The 27,261-nt window shown below is 39.3% G+C and overlaps 2 protein-coding genes across 3 annotated transcripts; both read right to left on the bottom strand.

The window, feature by feature from the left end:
- Positions 1-1,373: 1,373 nt before the first annotated feature.
- Positions 1,374-5,523, bottom strand: LOC105923155 (TLD domain-containing protein 2). Of its 2 annotated transcripts, XM_012859059.3 has the most exons (7): positions 5,414-5,523; positions 4,127-4,322; positions 3,276-3,428; positions 2,985-3,137; positions 2,776-2,871; positions 2,567-2,640; positions 1,375-2,446 (listed from the first exon to the last, which is right to left on the bottom strand). In XM_012859059.3, the coding sequence occupies exons 1-7, from the start codon at positions 5,437-5,439 to the stop codon at positions 2,308-2,310; spliced, it is 837 nt and encodes a 278-aa protein (XP_012714513.1). In that variant the 5' UTR covers positions 5,440-5,523; the 3' UTR covers positions 1,375-2,307. The 2 variants fall into 2 exon arrangements, with proteins under 2 accessions (XP_012714520.1, XP_012714513.1); XM_012859066.3 differs by lacking the exons at positions 4,127-4,322; positions 5,414-5,523 and adding an exon at positions 3,638-4,103 and having other exon boundaries at positions 1,374-2,446.
- A 17,459-nt stretch (positions 5,524-22,982) lies between these two features.
- cmtm8b (CKLF-like MARVEL transmembrane domain containing 8b) lies at positions 22,983-26,954 on the bottom strand. Its single transcript, XM_012859076.3, has 4 exons — positions 26,651-26,954; positions 25,579-25,752; positions 25,360-25,479; positions 22,983-23,687 (listed from the first exon to the last, which is right to left on the bottom strand). The coding sequence occupies exons 1-4, from the start codon at positions 26,927-26,929 to the stop codon at positions 23,601-23,603; spliced, it is 660 nt and encodes a 219-aa protein (XP_012714530.2). The 5' UTR covers positions 26,930-26,954; the 3' UTR covers positions 22,983-23,600.
- Positions 26,955-27,261: the final 307 nt, after the last annotated feature.

Genomic DNA, 27,261 nt, shown 5'->3' with positions numbered 1-27,261 from the left:
GCAACACCCATGTTAAGGGAGAGGTCAAATAATAAGACCAAAAGTTAAAATATTCTCTAAACTGCATTCCAAGTAAACAGGAAATTCATAAGAAACTCAATAGCTGAAGAAATTTCCCATCTGGTGGATTTCCTTTATGACGGCACTTTCCTAACACCTTGATTAAAAAAAAACCACAAAACAAATATTGACTCTCTATCATGGCTCTTTATCATTATTTGGAAAATTCAAAGACATAAGAAAAGTTGTTTCTATGAATAATTTTGAGTGAGATGGACTTAACTTTTGTGGTTTTGTGGTTTTCTCCACTTTAAATAACACATTTAAAATTAGCTGGGCTAAGCATTTTCTTTAAAACCTTATGTACATTTAGAACTTTATTCAAAATTATATATTTTCTCTGTTGACAGACTTAATTTCATTATTTTTGATGACGATTGCTTGATTAACTAGGGCAGACTGGGACAGCCTGACAAACAAGTAGGTATTCAGATAGACGCACACCAACTCAAACATACAGTCAAGGTTGTATCAGAAAACAGAAGTAACACATTGATACAGCATAGCGAAACTGATGAATTAAAGAGTGGTGCTGACTCCACAATGGACAGAGATGTCCTAATCAGCTCCTTACATATTGCAGCACCTATGAGAAATGAAATGTATCGGCAGATGTGAATCAGGGATGAGGGGCTAAACTCCCTAATTGCAATAGATGGTTAAAAGCTGGTGCAGTTCAAATACGTACTTGAAATTCAACATTTGCATATTACCTTTTTAGGCTTTTCCCAACCACACATTTGGGAATTATGTTTTTCTTATTTAAAAATATCTGGTTACAGCCAATTTTAGCCACTGTCATGATGTTTATAGTCAAAATACCCAGAGCAATTTGGAAATTATAGCTGTAAAACTTAACAGACTACAACTAAATAAAAGGGATGGGGTTAAATGTAATAATCTGTATTATAATAAAGCAATATTTCAGTCAATCTTAAATAACTAATAAAATATATTTTTAATGTTTAACAAAAGGCCAACTGAGTTCTTTAAGTATTAAATTCCCCATTAAAGTTTTTAACTAAGGATTTGTATTTAGATCCTTCAGCAGACCTTTTTTTGTAGCTGACCTTGATAGATTACACTGATTTCTGAAGCCTGTGAGACTGTATATTTGATTTATATTTCATCATATAAAATACAGTACCATAATTAATGTAATGCGTACTACTGGTGGGTCAGTCGCTGGACAGAGAGGGATGAAAACTTTCCTCTTCACGTTTCACTGTCAATCTCAAATAATTATTTTGGGTACTTCATCTCATCCTTCCAGGTACTTGAGTGCTGTTTGAACCTTCAATCAAGAACACGACAAGACACATTTTGTATGAAAACATCTGCCTTTTTTATTAGGGTCTTATTAAGCTTTTTTTTTACTTCTAAAAAGCTTAATGGTATGAAGTTTAGATGAAACACATTTATTCTTTTTTTAAGTGAAAGGGACCTTGGCAGTGCCAGCACTGCCCGACAGGATCAAGTTTATACTCCAAAAACAACAAACCAAGCAGACATACATTAAAATGTGCTTTACGTTCTTGTTTAAATTCTTTGTATAAAAAGGATTTATATTTAAATAATTACATACAAAAATAAACCAAAGATTTAAAATAGTAGGTATTTCTTATATGCATTTTCGTACATAGTAGCATCACGGTCAGATTTCCCTTCCTCCTCAAACACCACATGTTACTGACAATACAGTTAGCTATTCGTAGTGCAAAGCTGTGCTTTACCTCACCTCATGTGAGGTATTGTCTTTTCAAACGGAGTTACATTAAAACCACGCCTTTTTTGGGGGAGCTCAGATAGGAAACTCTAGCTTCTACCATGTTACAGTGTCTTTACCATCGAATAAATAATGCCACGTGAGATCATAGGCAGGTGTAAACATAGATATCACAACACATGCATACAATGCCATAATTGTAAGCAAACTTGGTGAACCTGGTGCCATAATGCTCTTCAGGATCACAGAAGAGCTCAGTCAGGGTAAATGTGGTGAACACCCAGAAGCTTACAGTAACAGTGGCCCGAATTGCAGGATTTCCTGTTGCTACTTGCTTCTAACAGTCCCTGTTCACCGAACAGCAGGCCCACTTAGAGAACCGGTCATGGAGGCTTCAGACTGCGCAGGCACTCTGGCCCAGATGCAGATCTGATGGCGGGTGCTCTATCTGGATACACAGACACGTCGGCTTGAAGTTTCACAACTTCGAATAGTGAATCCCATTTTCTTAAAGTCCTCATTCAGTTCTGCACAGTCCAGACTTCAACGTCTTGTATGATAAAGTCTTCGTGCGTGGAAAGAGGAGCGTTGTGGAAGGTAGGGCAGGAAAAGCTCGCACCGCGGTTCAAATCTGCGTCCAGCCACAGGGCAAAGCCACCCCTAAAAAAAAAAAACACCATACATATACATTTAAAAAAGGAAACCTTTAACCACCTTTTGTCATTTTATCGCAAACTGCATCTTTCCCATTGGTGTTTGCTGTAATAAAAGACAGCTTACCCTCCTCCTCCAATCTGCAGAGATTCCCAGTTGCCGCTCACAAAGTAGGAGTTCTCCCCGCTCCACCTGTATTGCTAAAGAGCATTCAAACACAAGACTTTAGTCGTTTGTTCTGAAATCCAGTGAAAAATAGCAAAATATACTGACATTTTGTATAAGTTGAAAAGTATATTTATGTTCCGTGAGTTTTTTTCTAAAGTAATCCCTACCTGGAAGTCAGGGTTGAAGCTAAACAAGAAGGTCTCGCCGGTGCCATAGCAGTATTTACTGACTTTGAATGGATCCGAACTAAAAGCCCCAAACACCTGAAAATAACACATAAACACCACTTTATTAGTCTGTGCATTGGTTTATTTGATGCTTTTTTGTCTTTTGGTGTCAAAATTATTTTTTAGAAACTACAAATCAAGACACAAACCTTTTTGTGCACGTCTTTGATGACCAGCAGCACAGGGCAGTCCAGACCAGCCATGTTTCTGTAGAGCGTCTTAAGGCTGCTCCCATGGTTGGCAGTGCTATACATCAGTTGCCATGGATACCCCTGCGTCCTTGGAGGCAGGTGAGCGGCAAGCTGTTGTGAGAGAAAAAGAAAGTCTCGGATCAAACGATGCTGTCACAGAACCAATGCCGACTTTTCAAACCAAAACTCCGAATGAATGTCATTTTTTTCCCACTAAAGCAAGGAAAACTTTTGTTGAGTCAAACTGACCTTCTGTAGGTGATATTCATCCAGCAGCTGGCTCTCGTGGCTCAGGACGGGGAATTCATCCTCGCTCTCGCTCTGGTACTCGCTCTCCTCAACCTCAGACTCCACTGAGTTGCAGAGACTCGAGCGTCGCGTTGAGTCCTTCAGTGCGATGATCTGCGGAAGACGTGACAAAATGATGAGAAAACATTTTTCTTAACCGTCCCTGATATTTGTTTTTCATCACACAGACCTGTCAGCAATAGATCAACATTTATCTTTTAAAAAAGTCTCAGAGTCATCGTCAAGCCGTCTCAGAGATCCTCTAAGAGCTTGATGTTAAACAAAGACTTTTATCTCGTTGCCCTTCACCTTTCAGCTCTCACCTCAACATAAGGCTCCACGCAGTCACTGGCAAAATAAAGCACTCTGACATTTTCCTCTCTTTTCTTCATAGCTCCTGATCTGGCTGTCAGTTTCTGCCCTCTGTGCTTCCACATCTCTGCTGCTCTCGTAGGGCTGCTCTCTCTCCTTATATAGTTTCTATGCTACTTTCACTTTCATTGCTCGGAAACTCAACCGCATGGCTGTACATTGGCTAACCACTGCAACAACGTGTGTGTTTTTTTTTTCTCCCTTCCTAAATGGAAACGGAAACCCTGCTCTGTTGTAGAGGAGGAGGAGAAAGGATGTCCATATAAGGAATGTGGGTTTTCCCATCATTTTTACAGTTTTTTTTTTTTTTTTATGTTTTACCACCTTATATACTGAGATGAGGGGGAGGCGTGTTTTACAAGTTGAGAGCTTGCATGCAGAGCCCAACAGACTGCGACTTGTTCTTTGCCTGATCATAACTGTGCTCGGACCAAACTTACCTCCCACTTCTTTGCAGCCTTAGGCTTGCAGAACGTATTTCTTAAAGCCTTGCTGAGTCCAACAATTTCCTTATCCACAATAAGATAAGCACTGTGGCCTATCTTTCTGACGTTGCAAGACTTGCAGGGCTTCATCTTGCCTTTGTCATCGACGAGTGGACCCCACTGCACAAAGAAGGAGTAGAGGTGGTCAACCCTGCAGGCAAAAGGGAGCAAAGAGCATTTAATTTCGAGGAAAAAGGCAGCAGGCAAATGTGGACACATTTTGAATTGTTTTTCCTATGCCCTAAATTCAAACACAAGCACACATCATTGAGGTCCTGATTAGCTGATTACCTGAAGCCAGCAGTGATGTCAGAGACTGCCGGCGAGCATGCCAAGACGCATGACAGCTGTCACTGAACATCACACTAAGTACTGATTTCTGAACTAGTGCTACGTTCTAATGTTACCATTGTGTGATTTAAATATGAATAAGGACAAGTTTTAGTTGCATTATTTGAAGGGTATTTTAATTTTTTTGTTTTTTTTATTCAAATAAATTGACATAATATTTTGAGGGCAATGTTGTCAACAGTTTGTATAAATTACATTTATTTTGCTCAAATACATTTGTGAGAAGACTAAATCAGGGAAACTAGGTTTTGTAGTAGTTTTGAGCTGTGGATTTTTTCCCCCTCAGCCGTATACTGCATGTATGCAGCTGAAGCAAGGGTGTTTGTCCCTGCACAACAATACATCTGTACAGAAAAGCACAATTGATGGCTAAAATGAAAGGAAAAATGGCAAACAATATTTTAATTGCTAAACAGTTTTTTCCTTAAAATGTACTTTAATTTACTTAATAGATTAAATCAATTTGACATCTTGAGCAAGCACATGACTTGCATTAAAATCTGAAGTTCAGATCATTCATTTCAATTTTCCAAGCTTTAGCTATGCAGGTTTATCATGAAGTAAAGAATTGGTGACACTTTTACTGAAGGCTGAACTGTTTTATTTTCCAGAAACAAACGGTAAGTAATTAAATCCCCATTTTTAAGCAGGATTTATTTAAATTGTCTTCCATTTCTAAAAATCCAATGGACTTAAGAAATGCGCTGCAAAAACACCCTTTACCCGATGTAACAAAAATAACTACATTTGCACACACGTCACCACAGTCTCCGAAAAAAACAGACTTATATGGAACTTGGCTGTTTATTTTTGAATAACTGAAGAAAGAAATCTGACACTCTGACATGTGGTCTTGCAAGTGCACAGTGAAAAGCATGCAGAGCTACTTACTCTCCAACGCTGTAGGCAATTCCCATGACTGACGATGAAGCTGTAGATGCTAAAGAGCCGAACACAAGTAGGTCGTTTCAAGGCACAGAGCTGAAGGAGCATTTCCACCTTGGCCCTGCAATCCCCGCAATTTATAGGAGCGGATCAATTGCTGAGATAAGCCCCTTTGACCATAAGCCCTCCCACTTCGCTCTGTTGAAGGCTCCACACGGCCCTCACGTACCCTGTGGGTTCGTATGAAGCTGTGCCTGAAAGCCAAATCTAGTCAAACATTAACCTGACCTGCTCCAGGTCCCTGTCCTTACGTTTGGTGGCAGTTCACACAGTTATTGTGTCAAAGTAAAGCTCAGTTACAGAAGACGGTGAGTTAACAGGGAGATAAAAGGCCTGGAAGTATGTCAGTCAGCTTGATTGTCCCCTTTTATTGTGTCTTTCAGTCTCATTAGGTGTCTTTGCTGCTGGACCTTATTATCCTGTCAGCAGGGCAGAGTAAGGAAGATTGCTTTGGACCGAGCTGGTGCTGACGCTGGAGTATTGCAACACCAACACCGGTACTAGGTGGAAAATTTCAGAATTCAATATTTAAGGCAAAAGCTGCTATTTAGATTTTCCCCTTGGAGAGTTAGGAAATCCAAATATTGATCATAAAATCTGGGAAAGTAACAGTGCCTCTGAAATATTTTCCTTCAACTAATGAGCTTTAGAAGTATTCAAAACTGTTTCTCGTTGACTGAAATAGATGCTTTTTGGGCCACAGATTAATGTCTCAGGTATTAATATGAATGCAAAAAATGTCTAAAATGACAATGATTTAAGCCTGTTTGTTGTTGACGTGAGAAAAAATAACTGAGAATGTGTGCAGGCATGCAGTGACCTTTCATTGCTGCCTGTCATCATACTCAAATCTGGATAATCATGAGCATCATGCACATTAGTTCCCTGCTTGACTGTTTCTTCCTGATTTGCCCGAAGCAGCGTAAAACTGAAACCTAACTCGTTGACAGTAGAGTATAGGAAACCTGTTTGATGGAGGTGCAGGACGGCTGGGGGAGTGTGTGGCTGGCTGGAGATAGATTTTCATTGCAGGTTGGAGGATTTGAGGTCAAAACCTTCTCATTAATTTTGTTGTTTATTCTGTTTCACTTTATTGATCAATTGTTTTCCAGACTAAGTGCTTGGAAAAACAGACATCTGTTCACAGACCCCTCCCAAAGGGCCCGTGGTATCTCAACACGCTTCGCCCTATCAGGGATTCTTTTGTCTCTCCCTCAACGTTTACCTTGGAGATTTAATCAGAGCACAAAGGCTGAGTATAGTGTTGATCATTTGTAAGCAATCAATAATTCAATACTTGCCATTCAGATGTGAACAGTGTTCTGTGATGATTAGCGTTGCCACGCTGATGCGCAGACTAAATCAAAGTGTTTTAAGAGAAGAGATTCGGTGTAATAAAGTAAAACTTGATCCACGTTCTCAGAAAAATCAGAGATGTTTACAGAGTAATCCTTTAAGAGCAACTCTGCAAGTATTACTTCAAAATGTATGTACTTTTACCTCTGGATATTTCCAGAGACTTCTGTTTGAGTGGATAATGATTTTGAGCCCTTTGAATTGATCAATCAATACCAGAGTATAGATAAGGTGTTTTTCTTCACTGTGGCGGCACTGTAGTAGGATTTAGAGTAATGGTGACAGTGCTTAAGTATACCGTTTTGTTTATCCTCTGATATTAGACCTAGAGACCAGATGAAGGACCTTCTGGGGTCAACAATCAGCCATGATATTCTTGCACAAGAGAAGCAGCGAGATCAATTTCACATAGGGCTGGTTCCGTCACACAGACACGATCAATAACACCCACACTCCCCTGAGCACGCCTAAACATCTTCACATAATAGTTGCATTTATTTCTCTCAATGCGTAAAAAAAGGAAGCGGGGATACAAATCCGGATTATCATGAGTGTCATGCGTATTATTTCCCTGCTTCCCTGTTTCTCTCTGATTTGCCTGAAATCTGTGTAAAACTGAAAGCAAACTTGCTGACAGTAGAAAAAAGGAAGCTTGTTTCAACAAGGCACACTTCCAGGAGTACGGCTAAAAATCTTCACAGCATAGTAGTTGCATGCATTTGCCTTGAATGCATTAAAAAGGTAGCAGGGACGCATCGCAAACTTCATGTGCACACGATGTGAGCATACAGTGCCTCGAAAAAGCATCGAAGAGGCATTTCCTTTTACTAATATCACAATTCCTCCTGTGTTTATTCATTTGCACAGCAGATAAAATGACGATTGAACACGTCAATGTTTTTCTCAGTTTAAGTACTTTTAATAAGGGCTATTTTCATGGGATTCACACCAGATGTGGACAATATCCCTTCAGCAGGACCATGGAAGCTGGTCAGAGTTGATAAAATGATGAGTTCAGCTAAAAGGATAATCCTGGAAGAAAATCTGTTAGAGACTGGGTTCACCTCCCTTTCCAGGCAATTGCACCAAAACATAAAGCCACAGATACACAGGAACTGGTCTAATTAAAGAGTACATGTGTTAGCATAGCCCTGTCAAAGTCCAGATTTGAATCGACCTGAATTTGAACCGTTACAAACCAAAATGGGAAAAATGTCCATATCTAGATATAAGCAAAGCTGGCAGAGACCGCTCCAAAGAAAAACAGGTATTGACTTTGTGTGTTAAATGCAAATGCATGCCACAATATCCTTTTTTTCCTTTTTTTGTAAAAAGTTGAAAAAACATAGTATTCTTTAGAAATACAAGTTTAGAAAACTCTCAGTAGCTACCGTAAATATGAGCCCAACACATAAATAAACTGAATATATTTCCACCATTTACACCTTCGCTGGTTTACCCATTCGTGCAAAGCTTCATATTTCTTTCTCATGTTTTTGGGGTTTTTTTTAGGGGAGAGACATGCAGCAAAAGACCATACGTCAGATTTGAACCCGGGTCAACCGTGTTGAGGACCAACGGCCTCTGTGTATAGGTCGCCCTGCGAGCACGCCCCATTTCTTTCTCATGTTAATGGTTTTAGTGATATAATGTCATGTTTTGAAGTCTAATTTGCTGCTCTGAGGGATTTAGCTTAGCGATTGTTCAGCGTATTATACTTTAAAAAGTAATGCTTTACTTGATGCTAAGTTGAGTTAAGAACAAGTTCAAGGTTTTTGTAATCATTGAAACTCAGGGAATATTTGGACATTAAGGACCAATAATGAAAAGGTCGAGTCATTTCTTTTGATTTTGGAGTTCCTAATCTATTCTTATTGCCAAAATGTTTATTTTGCCAGATGCTCATTTATATATTTCCCTTGTTATTAGTGCAGGTTTTCCAAAGAACTGTTAAATGTCTGAGTTCTTAAATTAGTTATGTATATAATTAAAAACTTGACAAAAAACGTATTGCTGTTTTTAACAGTTTAAGAAATACATTTGTGTAAAAAAAGACTTCCATATTGAGCTGTGAAAATTGTTGTGTTAAACACATGCCTCTGTGTGAAACTTACTGTACACACATTCCTGTGTAAAATACTTTCTCAAATGACATAAACAGTTATTTTGAAAACATAAACTATTTTCTACGTATTATACTGTGCCATTTTTTTTAAGTTAATGCGATTCTGTGTAACGAGGTTACTGGCTGTGGTTAGGTCATTACTGTGTGAGTAATCCAGGGTGTTAAATCTTTCCTCGCACAATGTACGTTTGTCATATCCTTGGCCGGGTGTAGAGCTGCCTGTAATTGACCTCTCCCCCAAATCCAGGAAATTCACCCTTTCTTGTACTTGTGCAACCAGACATGGGGCATTGCAGAGCAGCCTGCAGAAATCACCACCAGAAACATTAAATTGAAACTGTCAGTTTTTTTTTATATATATAAATCATTACTCTTTCCTGTAATCAGTAGGTTTGATAGTCTCAAAATTAATTGCAATAAATCATCCTATAGTGAGAATTCCTGAAATTTTCCTTTTACTGATCCCATTTGTCAGAATAATGTTTTTTGGGTCACAAATGCTCACTTCTAAAACAACTTTTAGATGGCAGAGGGTGTCAATAAGTGTATAGTCTTTCTATTCTTCTTTGCAAAATACCTCAAAGTCAGATTGACCTGAGATTGTTAATTTGATGAAAACTTTTCCGCTGTAGCTTGTGGGGTGAGTCTCAGCCCCAGTCTCCAGTTTTTTGTGACCTCTAAATTTTTTTCTTCAAAGCATTGGTTTGTATTCATATATATTCACTGAACTGGCTTCTCCACGTCTAATGGAGCAATCACCCCCCACAGCAAAAGGCCACCTCAACCATATTTCACAGTGTGTGTCGTGTGTTCAGAATTATGTGCAGTGTTACTTTTCAGCCAAACATGGCCCTTTGCATGTAGACCAAAAAGTACATTTTTGGCCGTATCTCACCAGAGCACCTTCTTTCACAAACTTTGCTTGTTGCAAAATTCAAATGGGCCTATGGCTTTCTTTCAGTAATTGCTTTCTTTTGGCCACTCCAAAAATGCTAGATTTGTTGAGTCTACACATATTGGATATCGTGTTAAAAGATTTTCCCACCTGAGCTGTGGATCTCTGCAGCCCCTCCAGCATTTACATGAACTTCTCATCTGCTTCTCGGATTAATGCTCTCCTTGTCTGACCTGTCGGTTTAGACATCTGTATTGACACGATGGACTGAGCATAGCTCTTTGAGACGTTTAAAGTTTGGGTTGTTGTTTTATAAATCAACCCTACTTTAAACGTCTACACAAAATTCTCCCTAACCTGTCTGCTGGCGTCCCTTGGACTTCATGGAGCTGTTTGCTCACTAAAGTTCTCCAACAAAGCTCTAAAACCTTCACAGAACAGCCGTATTCATATCGATATTAAATTATACAAATTTGAACTGTATTTGTAGATTAGGAGCATACTGGAGGTAAGCGGAGCCACTGGATTTTATTTAAGGCCAAAATTGTCAACTCAAAAACACTAAAGGCCTGAAAAAATAAATGACATACATTTTTTTAACCTGCTGTGCAAAATATGATCAATCTAAATCATTTGTATCTAGCTAATTTTAATAAATACATTTCAATCAGGTTTTAATACACAAAGGTCTGCATTTCAGTAAAGGTCATTGGATAGGAGCCAAAAAGAAAAGCTGCTTTCCGAAAGCAAAAGCAAGAAACTAAAGCAAAACTACAACCTGTAGATAAAAGGATCCCCAATGACATCACAATTACTGTTTTACCATTTTATGAGGAATCAAAGATGTAATTTTGTAAGAGCTACTTAAAAAATATTCTACATGGAGGCTTTTGCACAGTTACACAAGACGGTTTTGGATGTCCAGTCTTAATTTTGTTTGTTTAAGGAAAAAGTCCACTTTTAATCTCTCAGGGTGCAGAATGAAGAAAGAGGAGAATCAATCAAATGGCTTCAAACTCAACCACAAATTATTAGCTTTTGTTTTCCAGTAAGTTTGTGATTTCAGCGTGGGACCAAAAATAGCTATCCAAAGCAGTAAGTTTAGGTGATACATTTTAACAGGACTGATTTCTAACCTGGGTTATGGCTTTGACTTTTCAGATATTGCTGTAACAGTTTCAATTCAGAAAAAAGGCGATCGAATCAATATCTTGCTCTAACCGCAAGCTGAACTGTGCATTGATTTTCAGCCGTCCAAAAGTCCATGAGGGGTTGTTGCCAAAATCCACAAAGCGTATGTGCATACTATGCGGTGTCAGTTTCTGGAATCTACTGTAAAGTTTGAAGCGTGTCATTTGACTCTTCTTCTTGTGTTTGCTACAAAGTCTTTTTCCAGCTTATTAAGTCTAAGATTGAAATGTATTCAAATTATGCGCAGATTAGTGTGTTTGGCTCCAACCCTCCTGCCTTTTGTTTGCTCTTAAGCAAAGAGCTGTTTTCCTGCGGCCTGCTGGAAAATTTCAGCAGGTTGATGAAAACGCTGAAGCAAATCTTAGGGCTTCAGAAACTGGTTGGTACTGGATCAGGCACTGCTGCTCTTTCTTTCATAAGCTGCAACCAGAGACTGGATTTTTATTTATTTATTTTTTTTACACAACAAAGGTTTTAGCTTCCAGTACGTTCTGGATCTTGGTATTATAAATGAGTGTATGTGGCAGTAATGTTCTCTGTCACACTTTTTCCTCACCCTCTGCCCCATCGCTCCTGTACAAGTCCCACTCAGCAGTTTTTAACAGAACTATTAAACCTAAATCCCCATTTAGTGACCCAATCAGTCTAGCAGCATGCGGCAGACGACCGATAGATGCAGTGACAGCGTATCGGTCCTGGCTGCCCCGTGCCAACCAGGGTTAATCAGTTACATCTCTGTGAGGTTGCTGCTTTTATTGGATCGCACATTAAACAGTGAAAGAAGTTCTTTTGAGGTCAAACCACTGTCTGTCAGTGAGCTCCACTGTAAGGTGCAGAAACCCGACTGTGGTATCCTCTCTGCAAGCAGGGGTCGACTACATGGGAAATTCCTATGAATACAAGATGAAAGCAGGGTTGAAACGCAGCACGGTTCAGAATTTCTCTGTAGTACTGTGGTAGTTGGGGGGGGAAAGATTTCTTCTCTTTCTCCTTAAATTAAGCAGAATAAAAACAGAGCAGACTCTTAGTTATTTCCTGCATTTCAAGTATTCCTTTGCAAATGTTGAATATTTTCTGTGAAAAAAGGCCAAATGTTTTTTTTTTTTTACTACTTTACATTTAAACATACTTCCAGCAGATACCAGTTTGTTGGTCTGTTAATTGCTTTAAAAATCCTAATGTGAGCCCATCACCACCATCATGAGTAAAATTTAACAGTTAGTAAAATAAAAAGTAAATTAGCTAGTGTTGTGAAGAAATATTGTGGAGTTGCTAGTAATAGAGAATGTTTTGGCTGCAATTACAGCTGCAGGTCTTTGGAAAATGTCCCTACCAGATTTGGACATCTACAGATTGAAATTCTTTGTAAAACAGCCAAGTTGCAACCAGTCTGGGTGGAGAGCATCTGTGAAGAGAAATGTTCTAATCTTTTCATTTTTTTAGGTCGAATGTTGCCTGGGCAGACAACTGAATTTACTTTGATCGTAACCATTCCTTGATGTCACTGGCTGTACAATTCCTGCTGGAAGGTAAACTTTTGACCAAAGTCAGGTTTCCTCCAGGGGAGCCCAGCATTTTTAACCTGACTCTTGGCAGATGGATTTCATTCTGCCGAGCTCCGCACATCTATTGTGTGGATGTATTGAATGTGTGGAGCTCTGCAGAACGAAATACATCTGCCAAGGGTCAGGTTAACAGCATTTACCTATATTCATCTTCCCATCAACTCTGTCCAGTTTCCCCATACCTGCTAAAGAAAACCACCCTTACACCATGAACCTGCCACCACCTTGTTTCATGGAGTGGATGGTTTGTTCATGCTGATATAAAAGTCAAGCCAAGTTTATTTGTAAAGCACATTTCAGCAGCAAGGCAGTTCAAAGTGCTTTATATCATGAAAACTCAAAAAAATCAAACACATCGAACCGGTCACTGGTTGTGAGACCAGTAACAAACATTAAATTGTGTCAGGTGAAAACATCAACTGCTAAGCTAACCCGCTATCCTCAGCACTCAGAAGGAACGAGCGCAGACATTGGCGTTACGTGAACTTGAGGGACAGAGGGGAATGAAAGCAGTAACTATCTATGTCAAATCCATGCGGCACGGTCCAAAGGGCACGGATTGGTTTGAGTTTTTACAGCCTGCAGCTCCCACAGAAAATATTTTTTTAACCTCCTTTTTGTGAATACATAATGTATTTACTACTTTCAGGATGGAAGGATGATTTTACCCAGTATAACAAAAAGTGCTTCTGAACAGGATTACCAACTATAGCTAAGGATCTGTGTTTCGGCTGTTACGCAGTTTTGTGGAAGTTTGTTCCAGATTTGAGGAGCATAAGCTGAAAGCTGCTTCTTCATGTTCAGTTCTGGTTTTGGGTAAGCAGAGTAGACCACAACCAGAAGATCTCTGATTGGTCTGGAAGGTTGATACAGCAACAACAGGCCTTTAATGAGGTGCTAAGTCGTTCAGTGATTTATAAGCAAACAGATATCTATTCTCTGAGCTATAGGGAGCCAGGGTAAGGACTTTAGAACTGGGGTGATGTGCTCTATCTTCTTGGTTTTAGTGAGAATTTAGGCAGCAGCGTTCTGGATCAGCTGCAGTTGTCTGATTGATTTTTTGGGCAGACCTGTGAAAACACCGTAGCAGTAATCAATGTGGCTAAAGATAAACGCATGGATGAGTTTCTCTAGATCTCGTTGGGACATCAATCCTTTAATCCTGGAAATGTTCTTCAGGTGATAGAAGGCTTTGTAACTTTCTATATGTGTTCTTCAAGGTTCAAGTCTGAGTTCATCACTACAGCCAAACTTCAGGCCTGATCCTTAGTTTGTATCTGTAATAACTAGGGCTGGGCAAGTTAACGCGTTAATTTCGCGTTAATTCATTAGACTATTAACGGCGATATTTATTTTATCGCGCATTAACGCATGTTGCTCACATCATGCTTTCAGTCATTGTCAGTCAGCAGGCGCGCTGACTGCAGCGCGCTGTCGCGGCAGCACTCTCTCACTCCCCCTCCCCTCTCGTACATGGCTCAGCGGCGCCAGCCAATCAGCACGCAGGCTCAGCCTGGCCCGCGCACTCAGCTCTCACACAAACTTAATACACAAACAGCTGAGAGAGAACGCAGCAGCGAAAAAACATGAACAGAGGAAGTAGCACCGTTCGGCTTTATTTTAATACCGTAAATGAAATCAAGCTGTATGTTTTGTAAAAAGCCGGTTCATTTAAGTGGAAACACAACAAATTTATCTAAGCACGTGAAAAAACATGAAAACGTCGAGCCCCAGAAACGGAGAGAGGAGACGAAACTTCTCGCATTGCCCCGACAGACCCACAGACTGATGTCTCTGACTGAGGCGTTTCAGTCCTCCAGGGAACATCCAGGTAGATCAGTGGATGGATGGATGGATGTTACTGGAGCCCACACATAACATGTAATTAAGACCTTGAAAGAACCTAGTACATATATTAAAAAGTGTTATTTAAGATAAGATAACATTAGCTAATCCTTTTTTTATCCCACGACGGGGAAATTTATAGGATTAAAGCAACAGGCAGGTGCACACAACACAGACAAAATTACATAAGGATTGAAATATATAAGAGGTGGATTAGCGAAAAAACACTGAACATAACATTATTATTATTATTATTATTATTATTATTATTATTATTATTATTATTATTATTATTAAATTGTAATAATAAAATAAAAACCACAAAACCCAAAAGGTCAACAGTTTCATGATACATCAAGCTTAGGGACTGGCTAATATACAGCAGGTCAAAAAAGGCCATATTTTGGCTGCAGTGCTTGTTCTCTTATGAAGAAAAGATCAACTAGTGCACTAAATTCAATAGATGGGTTGAAAATATCCAGTATAAAATAAGTGGTACAAATTTTACAACACTTTTGTTCATATGGCAGCAGAACATTAAAATAAAAGTGCTCTTTACACTACTTTTGAATTCATTCTTGGAGTTTGTAAATACAATGCGATTAATCGCGATTAATCGCGATTAATCAGGGCGATTAATCGCGATTAAATATTTTAATCGTTGCCCAGCCCTAGTAATAACTAAAGCTGTTCCTCTTTAGGTCCAAAGACTTCAGTTTTGTTTCTGTTCAGCGGGAGAAAGTTTTGGCACATCCATATATTGATTTGTTTTAAGCATCTGTTCAGTGCATGGATGGGTTCACAGGGTTTCCCCCAGAAAGTGGGGTGATCCTGGCAGTCAATGTCGTTGTGGGTTCTGGGGAGTGCGTGTCACGCGGATCATGGGTGTCGCTCTCAAGCATCAAGGCATTTAAAATAAACAGACAACAATTAGCCTGGCAAAGGGGGGGAGGGGTGATACGTTGGGGTAAACCCTGGTTTCAGAGTCAACCCATCCACCGTCAATTTCACTCCACATCAAGCATTTCACATGTAGGTCAAAGATTTACATTTTGGTCTCACCTGTCCAGAGCACCTTTTTTTTCTCATCTCCCTTAACAGCTTCAGTTTGGATAAAGCGAACCATTTGGACCAGAACACCAAGGTAAGTTCACTCATTTGATCAGTATTAGCAACCTTTTAAACACCTGTCCAGGGTTTAACCCACGTCTCTCCCAATGAGCGCTGAAGCTTGGCACAAGCCTCTCGTGACCCTGCAAACATAAGCCGGTCGATGAATGGATGGCATTTATACATATAAGGGCAATAAAAGAAAATGATTGATGTTTTTCAAAAATGAAAACTAGTTTAACAATGTTTTATTATTTATATTGAGAGATGTGGGTGTAGTCTATCCGAAACGCACTTTTCGGTTGAATTAATTAGTTTTTATCTAAATCTACCAGGGTTTAAGTGTATCTGAGCAAACAAAATCTGATGCACAAAGTAAGACAGTGTGAAAATCTATTAAACATCAGTCTTTTGAAGGACCAGCTATTCAGTTGACCAGTGGAGTTCAACCTTTACGAGGCCATCAGATAAACATGCTGGTGCTCTGCCAAAATCAACTCTTGGCACATTTGAACCCACACTGTCCTTTTAGAACAGACCGAACTTCACTGCTCTGCTTCTACATTTGCATGTGGTTTCCCCTTTATGAACCTCTGTCTAAGTCGACGTGTCCATCTGCGGCTGAGTAACCCGGAGAACCACTGGTACAGCAGCCTTTACAGGTGTAGCGCTAATGTCGTGCGCTCTGACACTAGTGTTAGCTGATCAGGTGGGCTGAGGTTTCCATACATCAGTCAGTCTATACATTGTTTACAGAGAGAGGCTGGAAGCATGGTGGGTGTATTGTGGTTGAAGCGTTGTGGGTGCATTTTTCTTTCTGCGTGGGGAATAGTCTTGTAGGAGACTGGCCTTACATATACCACTCACCCTGGAAGGCGGTTTGTAAACGATTCCCAGATACAGACCAAGAAACACGCTAGAGCAAACCTAGAACCAGAACCAAACATGGAGAAGCAGCATTTAGTTCCTATGCTCCACTTATCTGGAACAAACTTCCAGAAAACTGTGAAAGTGTGGAAAGCCTGAGTTCTTTTAAATCAAGATTAAAAACACATCTGTTTAAAATTGCCTTTGACTGTTCTAGTTAAACAGTTTTACTGTTTTTAATGTTCTTTTTTGTTACTACATTCTATCCGTACTTGCTTTTATTCTATTTTCTATCTACATTTTATTATTTTGCTATATCTTAATCAAGTAAAGCACTTTGTATGGTCTTGTACTGAATTGTGCTATATAAATAAATTTGCCTTGCCTTGCCTTGCCTTGCCTTGCCTTGCCTAGAGCAGTTTATCGTTACAATATGTGACGTGCTTTGGGAAAGGTCAATACCTCTACAGGTAGCACATAGCCGCAAAGAGGAAAAAAGTGTATATTCGTTAAGAAAGTGAATCACCAGCACTGTCTGTGTGGGCTTGTAGTGCATCCTGTTGAGTTGCTCTACTCATTTATGTAGCCACATGTGCAAAAACAAGTACAAACAAATTTCACTCTTTGTTTTCCTCTGAGGTTAAACGCTTTGAGCGCGCTGCCGGTTCTCTCCGTTCTGCTCCGGCCTCGTGGGTCCCACATAACTCATTTGCTGTGTTTCAGGCCCAATCAGACAGAGGTTGCTGATTGCAAAGATCCTTTGTTCTGCATTTAAAGATGGCACGTATTTTACCAGAGCTCAGTGGCTTTTTTTTTAGCTGAAGCATACAAATGTCTGTTAAAGATTAACGAGATTTAATAGAGTAAAACCGTCCCAGCGACGTTGGCCGTGAGGCGCTCCAGTGAAGTTGCAGTTTTGCTGAGGAAGCACTTTGTTGAGCGATAAATTAGACGCATACTAGAGAGGATCATGCTGTTGAGAGCACATGTCTCCCAACCCAGATTTTTTTTTCAATCAGTGTGGTTGGGTAAGGCCAGTTTAATTTGGCTTATTAAATAATACTCTAGTTCACAACTAAACTTTCTTTTATGAGGACATATAGTATTACATATTAAAAGTGCTAGGTCTTCTAATCATGGAGTTAAAAACGATGAAGGATTGGAGATTTTTTTTATTCTCATGCTCTTCGATTCTCTAAGAAGAGATATGATTTCATTCACTTTCCTACTTTTTTTTTTACATTATCAGAACTAAAACTAATTTAATATTACCAACTGTGAAGTAATATACTTTAGGAAGGTGAGGCAAGCAGCTGTTTTCTTGATATTTTTGGTTATGAAAGCCTTTCTCCCTTGTTACGAGCAACGCATACTTACCCTAAGACTGACTAAGAAGGACCGTGTTGTAATGCAGCACACTTTGAGGGTGTCAACAAGTTTGATAAGATGCTTAAAACTCTGGAGAACTTACAAGAACATGGCCTATACTTAAAGGCATATGAAGTATTTTATATTTTATGATTTCAAAACTCTTGGGAAGTTTTTTATCTGTCTCCCTGAAGTCCATCAGCAAATGGTAAAAGAGACTTAAATTGCAGGGTCTTATACACGATGCATGGTCACCATCAGTGAAGGATTAAAAATCATACCAATAAAAAAATATGTATTTTCGACAGTTTTAAATCTTTAAAATCTATCGGACTGAAGGGCAACTTTTCTTTATCAGGGAACCTACATATATTGCACATTTGATGAAGAGGACAGAAAGGAACATTTTGTTTCAATTATTTTCGGAATAGCAATATCAACCCCTTCAGTTGGAGGTCGAATCATTGTATTGCATCTTGTTGCCTAAAGCATGGGTCTTCAACGTTTTCCAGGCCAAGGACCCCCAAACTGATGGCGAGATGGAGCGGGGACCCCCTAATTATATATATTGTATAAAATTGTGTTATATCAACCTGGTCCTATAGTGCCATGTGTAAATGTACCTTGTTATTGTGCATTCAATACTAAGATACTCAAATAATACACAGGTTCATATATTCATGTTTTTATTTTTATTTTAATTGGTGGAAAAAAATTGCAGGGGGGGGGGTATAAAAAAATGTCTAATCAAGCAAAACTTTCGCGACCCCCATGCAGTACCTCCGCGGACCCCCTATGGGTCGCGGACCCCCTGTTGAAGACCCCTGGCCTAAAGAATCAACTAATGGCTGTGATGATTAATTAACTAACAAGACAAACACACAACAAATCCAAATCTAACTTCTTAAAGTTTATGCGTGCATTTAGGACTTCAAAATATCTGACTGATGTCTGAGGGAAAGTCTAAACTTATTCAGGACATCCAATGGACCGCAGGAGACAGGCACCAGCAACCCCCCACCCACCCATCCACCCTTTAAATCATCATAGAAACGTCAAGGTGGTGTGAAAAACCACAACAGAAGAGGGCGTATTTGCTGTTAACCTTCAGTTCGAAAATTTAAATCTTAGTAAAGGTTGGATTACAGCTGAACATTTCAATCTGCTTTCTTTGCTCTCCCTGTCCAAAGAGTCTAGTTCATGGGTGGTGGTGCAGTAGGAGACGGACACTGCTCCGGTGTGTTGTGGTGAAGGAGTTGAGCCAAAAACCAAAGCTCTCAATTTACTTGCCTGTCTGCATTCTGACCCTCCCCTATGTTTGTTGACCAAGATAAAAAAGAACAAGATCTTGGATGAAAACAACTGAAACAAGCTTCCTCTGTAGGGGGGCCAGGTTCAGCCTTAGACACAAGGTTGAGAGCGTCATCATCCGTGGGGGAGGTAGTTCAAGGCAGCAGGAAAAAAAAAACCTGCTATGTGCATAGCTTTGAAAGTTTCCCAGGCACATCCTATCTGGGGCAGACCCAGATCTTGCTGAAAACATCTGGGAATTGCCCAGAATGAGCTGGAGAGGCTCAATGGGGAGACTGATGGCTGGGTTTTCCTCTGTTACTCAATGCAAACCTACCTTGAAGAAGTGAAGACAATGGATGGATTTCAGCCAAATTAAAAATCCTTTCAAACTAAATTAAGGTGACACGCTGTATTTTATTATGTGTTTTATTATGCATTTATTTTACAATGATAATGATTGACTAAACATATTTCTGTGATCCATGGTCCAACTTGTTTTTTTATTGATAATCAGGATGTTGACTCTTTAGTCTTCCTGTCTTACTGTAAATCAGACGGCACCATGCATTAATGAATGGAAGTTCATTGGAAACATAAAGAGCCTACAGGCTAATAATCAACTTCCCCCCAGTGGCAAAGAGAAGTAGAAGACTGGTTCAGTAACAGATCAAGCCCAACACTGACATCTACTTGTGAAATGTAATAATTCACTATGAAACTCAGGTTTGCTCCTAGAGCTGAAACTGTGCATATGTCAGTCAGCCATAGTCATTGTCCAAGTTTACATCTGGCTTCAGGCAGGACACAACAAACATGTTGCTCTTCTGTCAGAGGGATAAGAATGACGCCATTTTATAACAAAAACAAAACAATTTAAAGAAAGAACCCTGCATGGTCGGGCTGGGGGAGGAGAAAACAATACTTTTAAGCATCATCAAAAACTTTAAATAAATGACCTTTCTGAATAAAACCCTAAATGTACAGCATAAACCAACATCTTAAATACTTAGTAATATATACTGCTTAAAAATTACATTATTTCTACAATTCAGTTAATTTTGGTTCAATTATATAGCGGCAAGTTACAACACAAGGAACATTACAAAGTTAATTATGGCAAATCGCACACGCTGATCACTTTTTTCATTGAAACGTTTCTTGGCCATTTTGAGTGGCACACCCCTGTTAGAATTCCTTTTTTGCCCGGATGTGAAACAATGACATAATGATAAATCATTGCAAACCTTCCACACGTATAATGTGACATTTATCCTGTGATGTTCGTCTGAAGATAACCAACACATCTGACTTAGGAAGAAGCGAAAAATGCTGCAACAATGCGGTTACATACGTGTGTGCAGGCCTAAAGCTGATGAAGCACCTTTTGATCCCGTATCAGTTTTGAAGCTGCTTGAGTTCACACTTTCCATCAACTACACTGAATCAAATGGCCTCATTCATCTGTCCAAATTGGATTTTCCTGACTTTTACACATTTGCTGTAGCTAAAGCCTTAGTCTGCAGAGAGGTCACAAATAATCAGAAGCATTTTGATGTACAAAGGCATCAGTTAAGGAGAATGTTATAAAATATTCCACATCATTGTCTATTTGTAATTGCAGAGGGTCGGTTATGAAGTTAAAAGTAGAGTTTTATACAGTTAAATTATTAACAATATTAGCATTCATACATCAATTATTAACAATCTCACAGGAGTCCATTGTGTACCAGAACCTTGAGATTATTTCTGGGCACCACAATGGTTGTTTATTGTAAAATGAAAGGAAAAGATCAAGGTTACAATAGATATTTTAAAAGAAACAACATGCTTTTATGTCCAAGGCTAATTGAAAATTACTTGAATTAGACGGTAAACCAGTTTCATTGTCCTTGACCAATCACTTCTTTACATTGTTTTATCCATAAATGTAGACATTTCATCAAATCTTTGAATTTCCAAGGAGATCAAATCAGGTGGCGGCAATGCTTTCACCACAGAAGAAGAAAAAAGGATTTTGTGAAAAATGTTTTGAAAATCTTGAAGAAATCTTTTTTATCCATGTAAATTCTGTAATGCTGTTAATGTTCAAAAAGTGGAATGTTAATCGACCAATCTTGATTTACATAGGCCTATCTTAACAAGTTTATGAGATCTGTGCTAAGCTAATAGCTAGCCTGAAAGAAGAGCTAATGGTTGAATTCAAGGGTATCAGTTATAAACTGCAAATTAAGATTAAGTAGGAATATTTTGCTTTGAAAGAGCGTGACAAATGTCTTTTTTCTCAATAACTGGCTATGGAGGACTCCAGACAATGAATTAAGGGACTGGAAGCTACTTCCAAATTATTTGCTTAAGTTGCTGGACCTGGAGAGTCAAAGCAGCCTTGATATACTTACTTGTCATGGCCGAATCCTTGAAATTCTTTTACAAAGGTTCTCGGCAACATCTTTAGTGGTGAAACTTAATGCTCCCACTGCTCCAGTGCTCAGTCGGACCAATGGCATTCTGGTGCTGAGGCCAAATGCAGATCAACTTTCTGGGATTATTAGCTTGATTGCTTTCAGTGTTAGGAGACAAAAGAGCAACGTTGCAGAAAGGCCAAACAAAAGGCTGTCCGGCATTACCAGAACAAGCAGGATGAATTTGTGAGGGATTACAGTGCTGAGAACGTGAAATTCCCATTATTATTATTTTTCCTGGCATTGAAGAGTGGTCATTAATTGTTCATATCGAGGCAGAGGTGATGTAATCGTGTGTGTGTGTAAGAGTAGCCACTGTAAGAGATTTACTAATATTTTACAACAAAAAGTGAATATCTTAAAAGGTTTATATTACTTGAGTTACCATTACTGTTAACATCTGCTTCTGTGTCTATTCCCATGTAGATCCTAATTTTCCAAAGGCCTGTCAGCATTTTCAAATCCAGACATAAGTTGAAAGGTCAAAAGGGTAAAAGAGAGCAACTTCTTGTAATAGCCTTGCTGTTATCTGCTAAAGTCTTATTCCTTGTCTAAGTAGCTGCCTATAAGTGATCAGTCCCTGTGTCGAGATGTGATTTGAAGTTCTTTAATATATCTAAGTTCCTGATAGTTTGGGGCAGTGATTTCCAAAGACTGGGGTCAGCAGCAGTGAATGCTCGTCTCCTAAATTGTTTATATTCTGTGCTCAGTCGACTTATTGGTGCATCTTCAGACGAAAGCTACACCTTTTGGCAATACAGCAAAACCTATTTACTCAGTTCAATTTATAATCCATACATTTCTATTTCCATTTAATTTGTCACAGGCTTTTTGTACATGTAAAAACTCAGCATCCTCCTAAAACACAAAGGACCATGGGATTTGTAGCATTGGTGTTCATTAACAGCAAAAGGGACATTACTGTATGAGATCTTTTCACTGCAGCTCCAGCTTTTTGCATTTAAGAGTAAAGAGTGACGTCTGTGTGTGTGTCATTCTGTTGTTAGGATGCAAGTGTTCTTCAATGTCATTAAAAATGATGAAGGAGAAAATCTTCCAAATCTCCAGCCCATTCTAGATTGAAACAAAACATGGACTTCACAACAACCTGTTGATATTCGTGTCACCTTGGGGACCTGCTGTGTTTGAGGGCCTGCCATCGTTGGTCTGCAATCACTGTCATTTCTGGTTGAAAGGGAGGTTAAAATATCAAATAAAACTAACTTTTTTAGGGGCCCTTCAACTTATCGGACTGCTGAGTGGACATGGCATTCGATGTAGGGTTCCCACACTGGGAGCCCATCGGCGAGTGGTCTATATCGAACAAGGTGAAAACACAAAGTTACTGGAAAGTTAAATGATTATACTGGATAATTAATAGGTGACACTGACAAGGATAAATTAATATATTTTATTTTGCAGCATAAATGAACCAACGTACTAAAAGGTAGAATTGGTTTTATCGATTAAATGACTAAATGAAAACAAAACATTTTTTTAAAACATCTGCGTCCTCTGTTATACTGTACCTGTATTCAGATCTACTGTTCTTTACTGATTACAGATTACAAGAAAGATAGCTCACAAAATATTTAGCTCTCATGCAATTTGTAAAGAGTCACATATGGATTGTTTTTCAGAGGAAGATACTGTAAATAATCTAATAATTTAGCTAAAAAGTTTAATATTTAAAAAAGAAATATTCAAGTTAGAAACAAAACTGCAAAATGTTACTATTGTTAAGTAGGTATTTTTGTGTTTTAGTCATCTCCAAATTCAATTGTTTACCTACAATGACAAGATAAGCTGAAAAGGAGAACGTGAGACAAATGGAAACTTTTTTTCTGACTACATCTCTTTGTGAAGTTCCAAAAAACAACAACCTTGCTGAAAATAAGGTTTTTCTCCATAAATCAAGTTGGTTTTCTCATATTGATTTAAATTATCATTGAACCTCTTCAACTATGGCGTCAACAGCGTTGATCAATAGTGAAATCGTCCACTCCTTATCTTTTGACTTCTGTTGACGCACAAGGAAGTTGGAGAGTCTGAAGAGGCTCTACTGCTCTTCCTCTTTGGTTCTCCATGCGCGGTAGCTCAGGTAGCTGCTTCCTGCATAGCACAGAGTGGTCAGAAAGGCAAAGAACTAAAAGCAGGAAGGATTGGAAAGAATAAAACGAGAAATGGGGCGGTAGAGAGAGAAAAAAGAGATTGTTTTTTTACTTAATTTCCTGGAAGTAAAATGCTATATTAACAAAGAATATTACAAACAAAAACGTATCCACATTCTAAATCAAAGCATCCATAAAATTTTAACTTTTTCAGAAGAGGACAGCTCTCTAACCAATGTTGCTTCATTGCTTGCATTACATCAGGTTGTCACTGTATGTTAAAATTAAAGAGATCCTTTAACTTCCTTGTAAATGGTTCTATAGCTTGAGTTTATATGAAGTTTCATATAGCCTAAGTGCCCTTTGGTAGACATAGTTAGGGTTGGCTTTGGATGGGCCGAGTTGACTAACTGCTCAGCGCAGCATGGCTTGAGGCAACAACACCAACAAAAAAAAGTTGGATCCCTTGCTCTCTCGATGTGTTATAATATTACTACTGCTACTAATTATTATCATTATAACTATAATCAGAACTTTAGTTATATAGCACCTTTAAGATAAGAAAATCACCAAGTGCTTCCCAGCCAACCTTTAAATTAAAGCATGAGGTAGAACACAAGGTAAAATAGAAAAAGATGAATTAATAAATAAATACATAGCTGCTACTAAAATTCCAATCTTAAAAGATGAGCCTTCGGCTGGTTTTTAAAGAACAATCTGCAGAAGCAGACAAAGGCCGAAAGAGTCCAGGAGGCTGTTCTTAGGTGCGTTTGGAAGCAACTCGTTTAGGTGCCGTCTCTTTAAATCTAAAGTATGCACTTCACAACCCGTTCCCCCTACAGGTCACAGGGCGTTTCACTCCACCCTGTTCGACAATTTTTGGAGCATGCTGGGGGACGGTGTCATAAACATTTTGACTTATCCACCATATCATGTTGGACTACAACATTGCTCAGAAAAAATAAAAATTGGTGGATCCGCTTGAAAGATAAGACACAAACAGAATATAAGGATATCTACACAGCACCTGGACAGACTACATTGACATTTTCTGCACTCCTAGAAACGTCAAGTGCACAACAAAATTTGTTTGAGGGCTAAAAAAGTGGCTTCTGATGATATGTCCCCTTTAAAGCTCTGAGAGTTGGGGTGGAGTATGTTTATAATTGCTTATGTGCTTGTGAAATCAATGGGGAGTTGGCGCCCCCCCCTGTGTTTGTGATTTGGGAAACCTTTCTCTGACTGGAATAAAACAGGAAGGAAGTCCGAGAAGTTTTCACAGACTAGGATCCTTTTTCCATCCATCCATTTTCTGACCCGCTTAATCCCTCATGGGGTCGCAGGGGTTGCTGGTGCCTATCTCCAGCGTTCACTGGGTGAGAGGCGGGGTACACCCTGGACAGGTCGCCACAGACTAGGATCCAATTTATAATAATTACACAAAGGGCTGATTTGTTATAAGAATGGTTAGAAAAGGTTTTCCTAAATGAAAGGAAATGCCCATAGCTACAGGTAAAAATGTCATCAGTTCAAGTATGTATATCTGGTCCAATGTTGTTCATTAAGTATAAAAGAGTAAAGGTTTGGCCCCCATCAAAACCGATGTACCAACTATAGGCACGAACAGCAAATAAAAGCTGTCTCGTCTTGAATTAGTTATGCACCAGACAAAGAGTGAAAAGTTTGCATTGACTTGTATGAGCTTACTGCTGAAGCAGCCCAACAGTTGTAGCTGTGTCGCCCCCTAGTGGCCTGGTTCACAGTGACAGCCTCTACCACCGCTGTCACCAGATACAAAGCAGCAGCACCGCAGTTAAAACACAGCGACTGAAGGAGACAACGACAGAAATATACAGTCATAAATAAAAAGCCCAAATGGAGCAGATTTCAGCTCAAGTACTGAACCGGACTGTGTGTGCTGGTTACCAGCGTTGTCCAGGGGATCTGTGGCATCCTGTTGTGTACGCCGGTCAGATAGATTATGAACAGGCATATGGTTGTAATCCAAAGCAGGATGGCCACAAACATCACCCAGCAAAGAGCGGACAGGTGGAAGTAATCTGTGCCCCCGACCAGGATCCAGACCAACATGCCACTCAGCTGCAGAGAGGAGAGAGGACTGGTGAAACACTGAAAAAAAAAAACAAGAATCATCACAGATACACCTTATTTATTAATGTCCAAACGCCATCCTATTGCCTGCCTACCCCTCATTTACATGGAGGGGGTGAGTGACTATATATCTTTTCCTTTAAAAACAAACCCCACCCTTCCCTTTTCCCAGCAAAAGATTCCTGCTGGATGCTTCATTGTACCGGAAGACTTTATTTTCTTCCTCTTCTCTGATTGCGAGTTTTCATTTACAGCCAAATCACAAACACGGTTCAGTTTTCACACAGTGGCTCCTCTTTTTGCCGTTTAATTACCCAATGTTAAAAAAAAAATCCTGCTTTTGACTTTATTTCATTCAGACTGCATCATCCTTGGAATGCCAGTTCTGTCTGCGGCAGCCAGCCAGACTGTATTTAGAGAAAGTCTGCCCGGGATCTTTTCCTCCAGCTGATTTGAAGAGGAAGAGAGACAATGAGGGAAAGAAAGGAGGGAGGCTTGATTTGCTTGGTGTTTCTGGTTAACTTCCTATTTTTATAGAAACACAGCTTCTAGTTCTTTTTTATAATTTTGTTCAGGGTGATTATGGATTAAATATATTTCTATTTGAATCCTATTTTTAAACTTAAAATTAATCCTCCACTTGGATCTAAACTTTTTTTTCTTTCAGCTTAATATATTTTATGAAGGATGTGCCCACACAGCTTCAAGTAGCTGGTATACAAACATGAGCACCGATCTGAGCATGTAAGCATATATAATATTTCAGATGGGTAAGTACCTTGCCATAGTAATACATGAAGATTAGAATTAACGGCAAATCCCACTGTCTCATATCTTTTGGTCTCCTTCTGACTGCCCTTCACTATCATAAAAACGTCCCACTTACTATCTCCACCAGAAGCAGTATTCCTTTGGCGTTTGTGGTGAAATGCTGGTCGAAGGCCAAGGTGGAGGTTGAGGTGTTGAAGTGTGGCAGCGACGAAACCCTGCGGGTCGGCACCACAGCCGTCCTGTCCATGATGCAGGGGCACAGAGGGACTGTGAGCTTTTCCCCCAAGAGTGTCGCTGCAGCACAGGAAGTTCTGTTCCTGTCCCGGAATCTAGCGAGGACACCCATCCATGAAACAACAACACGGGCGAACATTTGGATCCGCTGAAGCCTCATCCGTCAAATCTAAAAAGCTCGAACTCGGGACAGTCCCAGTGGAGGTTTTCAAATGTTTCTCTTGACTGAGTTTACTCACAGCAAGGAAACATTTGCTGCTGTTATGTTCTTTATTTATTAATTATTTGCTGAGGTGCAGATGAACTTCAGGCTGTAGCGTACCAGGCACCCACATGCTTTATTTCCCAGTTACTTTCTTACCCTGGAAGCCTCAATTTAGCTGTCTTCTGAAAAATGATTGTTGTTACCTTGTTTCTACATGAAAAAAAATGATAGGTAGGTGGAACTTTTAGCCAAAATGGCTTAGTGTAAGAACAAATACCAGGTAGGGA

Source organism: Fundulus heteroclitus, chromosome 3 (genome assembly GCF_011125445.2).
Source record: "Fundulus heteroclitus isolate FHET01 chromosome 3, MU-UCD_Fhet_4.1, whole genome shotgun sequence".
In the NCBI taxonomy this organism is placed as follows: domain Eukaryota; kingdom Metazoa; phylum Chordata; class Actinopteri; order Cyprinodontiformes; family Fundulidae; genus Fundulus; species Fundulus heteroclitus.
The sequence above is the reverse complement of the archived record's forward strand: the minus strand, read 5'-3'. Positions and strand labels throughout refer to the sequence as shown.

Excerpts from the sequence above, each read along its gene's own strand:
- cmtm8b (XM_012859076.3), bottom strand. The coding sequence starts at position 26,929 with ATGAGGCTTCAGCGGATCCAAATGTTCGCCCGTGTTGTTGTTTCATGG. Across the intron at positions 25,753-26,650 it reads TACTGCTTCTGGTGGAGATA|CTGAGTGGCATGTTGGTCTG; the intron begins GTAAGTGGGACG and ends TCCTCTCTGCAG. Across the intron at positions 23,688-25,359 it reads ACTGTTGGGCTGCTTCAGCA|TTCTTTGCCTTTCTGACCAC; the intron begins GTAAGCTCATAC and ends TCCTGCTTTTAG.
- LOC105923155 (XM_012859059.3), bottom strand. The coding sequence starts at position 5,439 with ATGGGAATTGCCTACAGCGTTGGAGA. Across the intron at positions 4,323-5,413 it reads ATTGCCTACAGCGTTGGAGA|GGTTGACCACCTCTACTCCT; the intron begins GTAAGTAGCTCT and ends TTTTGCCTGCAG. Across the intron at positions 2,447-2,566 it reads CTGCAGATTGGAGGAGGAGG|GGGTGGCTTTGCCCTGTGGC; the intron begins GTAAGCTGTCTT and ends TTTTTTTTTTAG.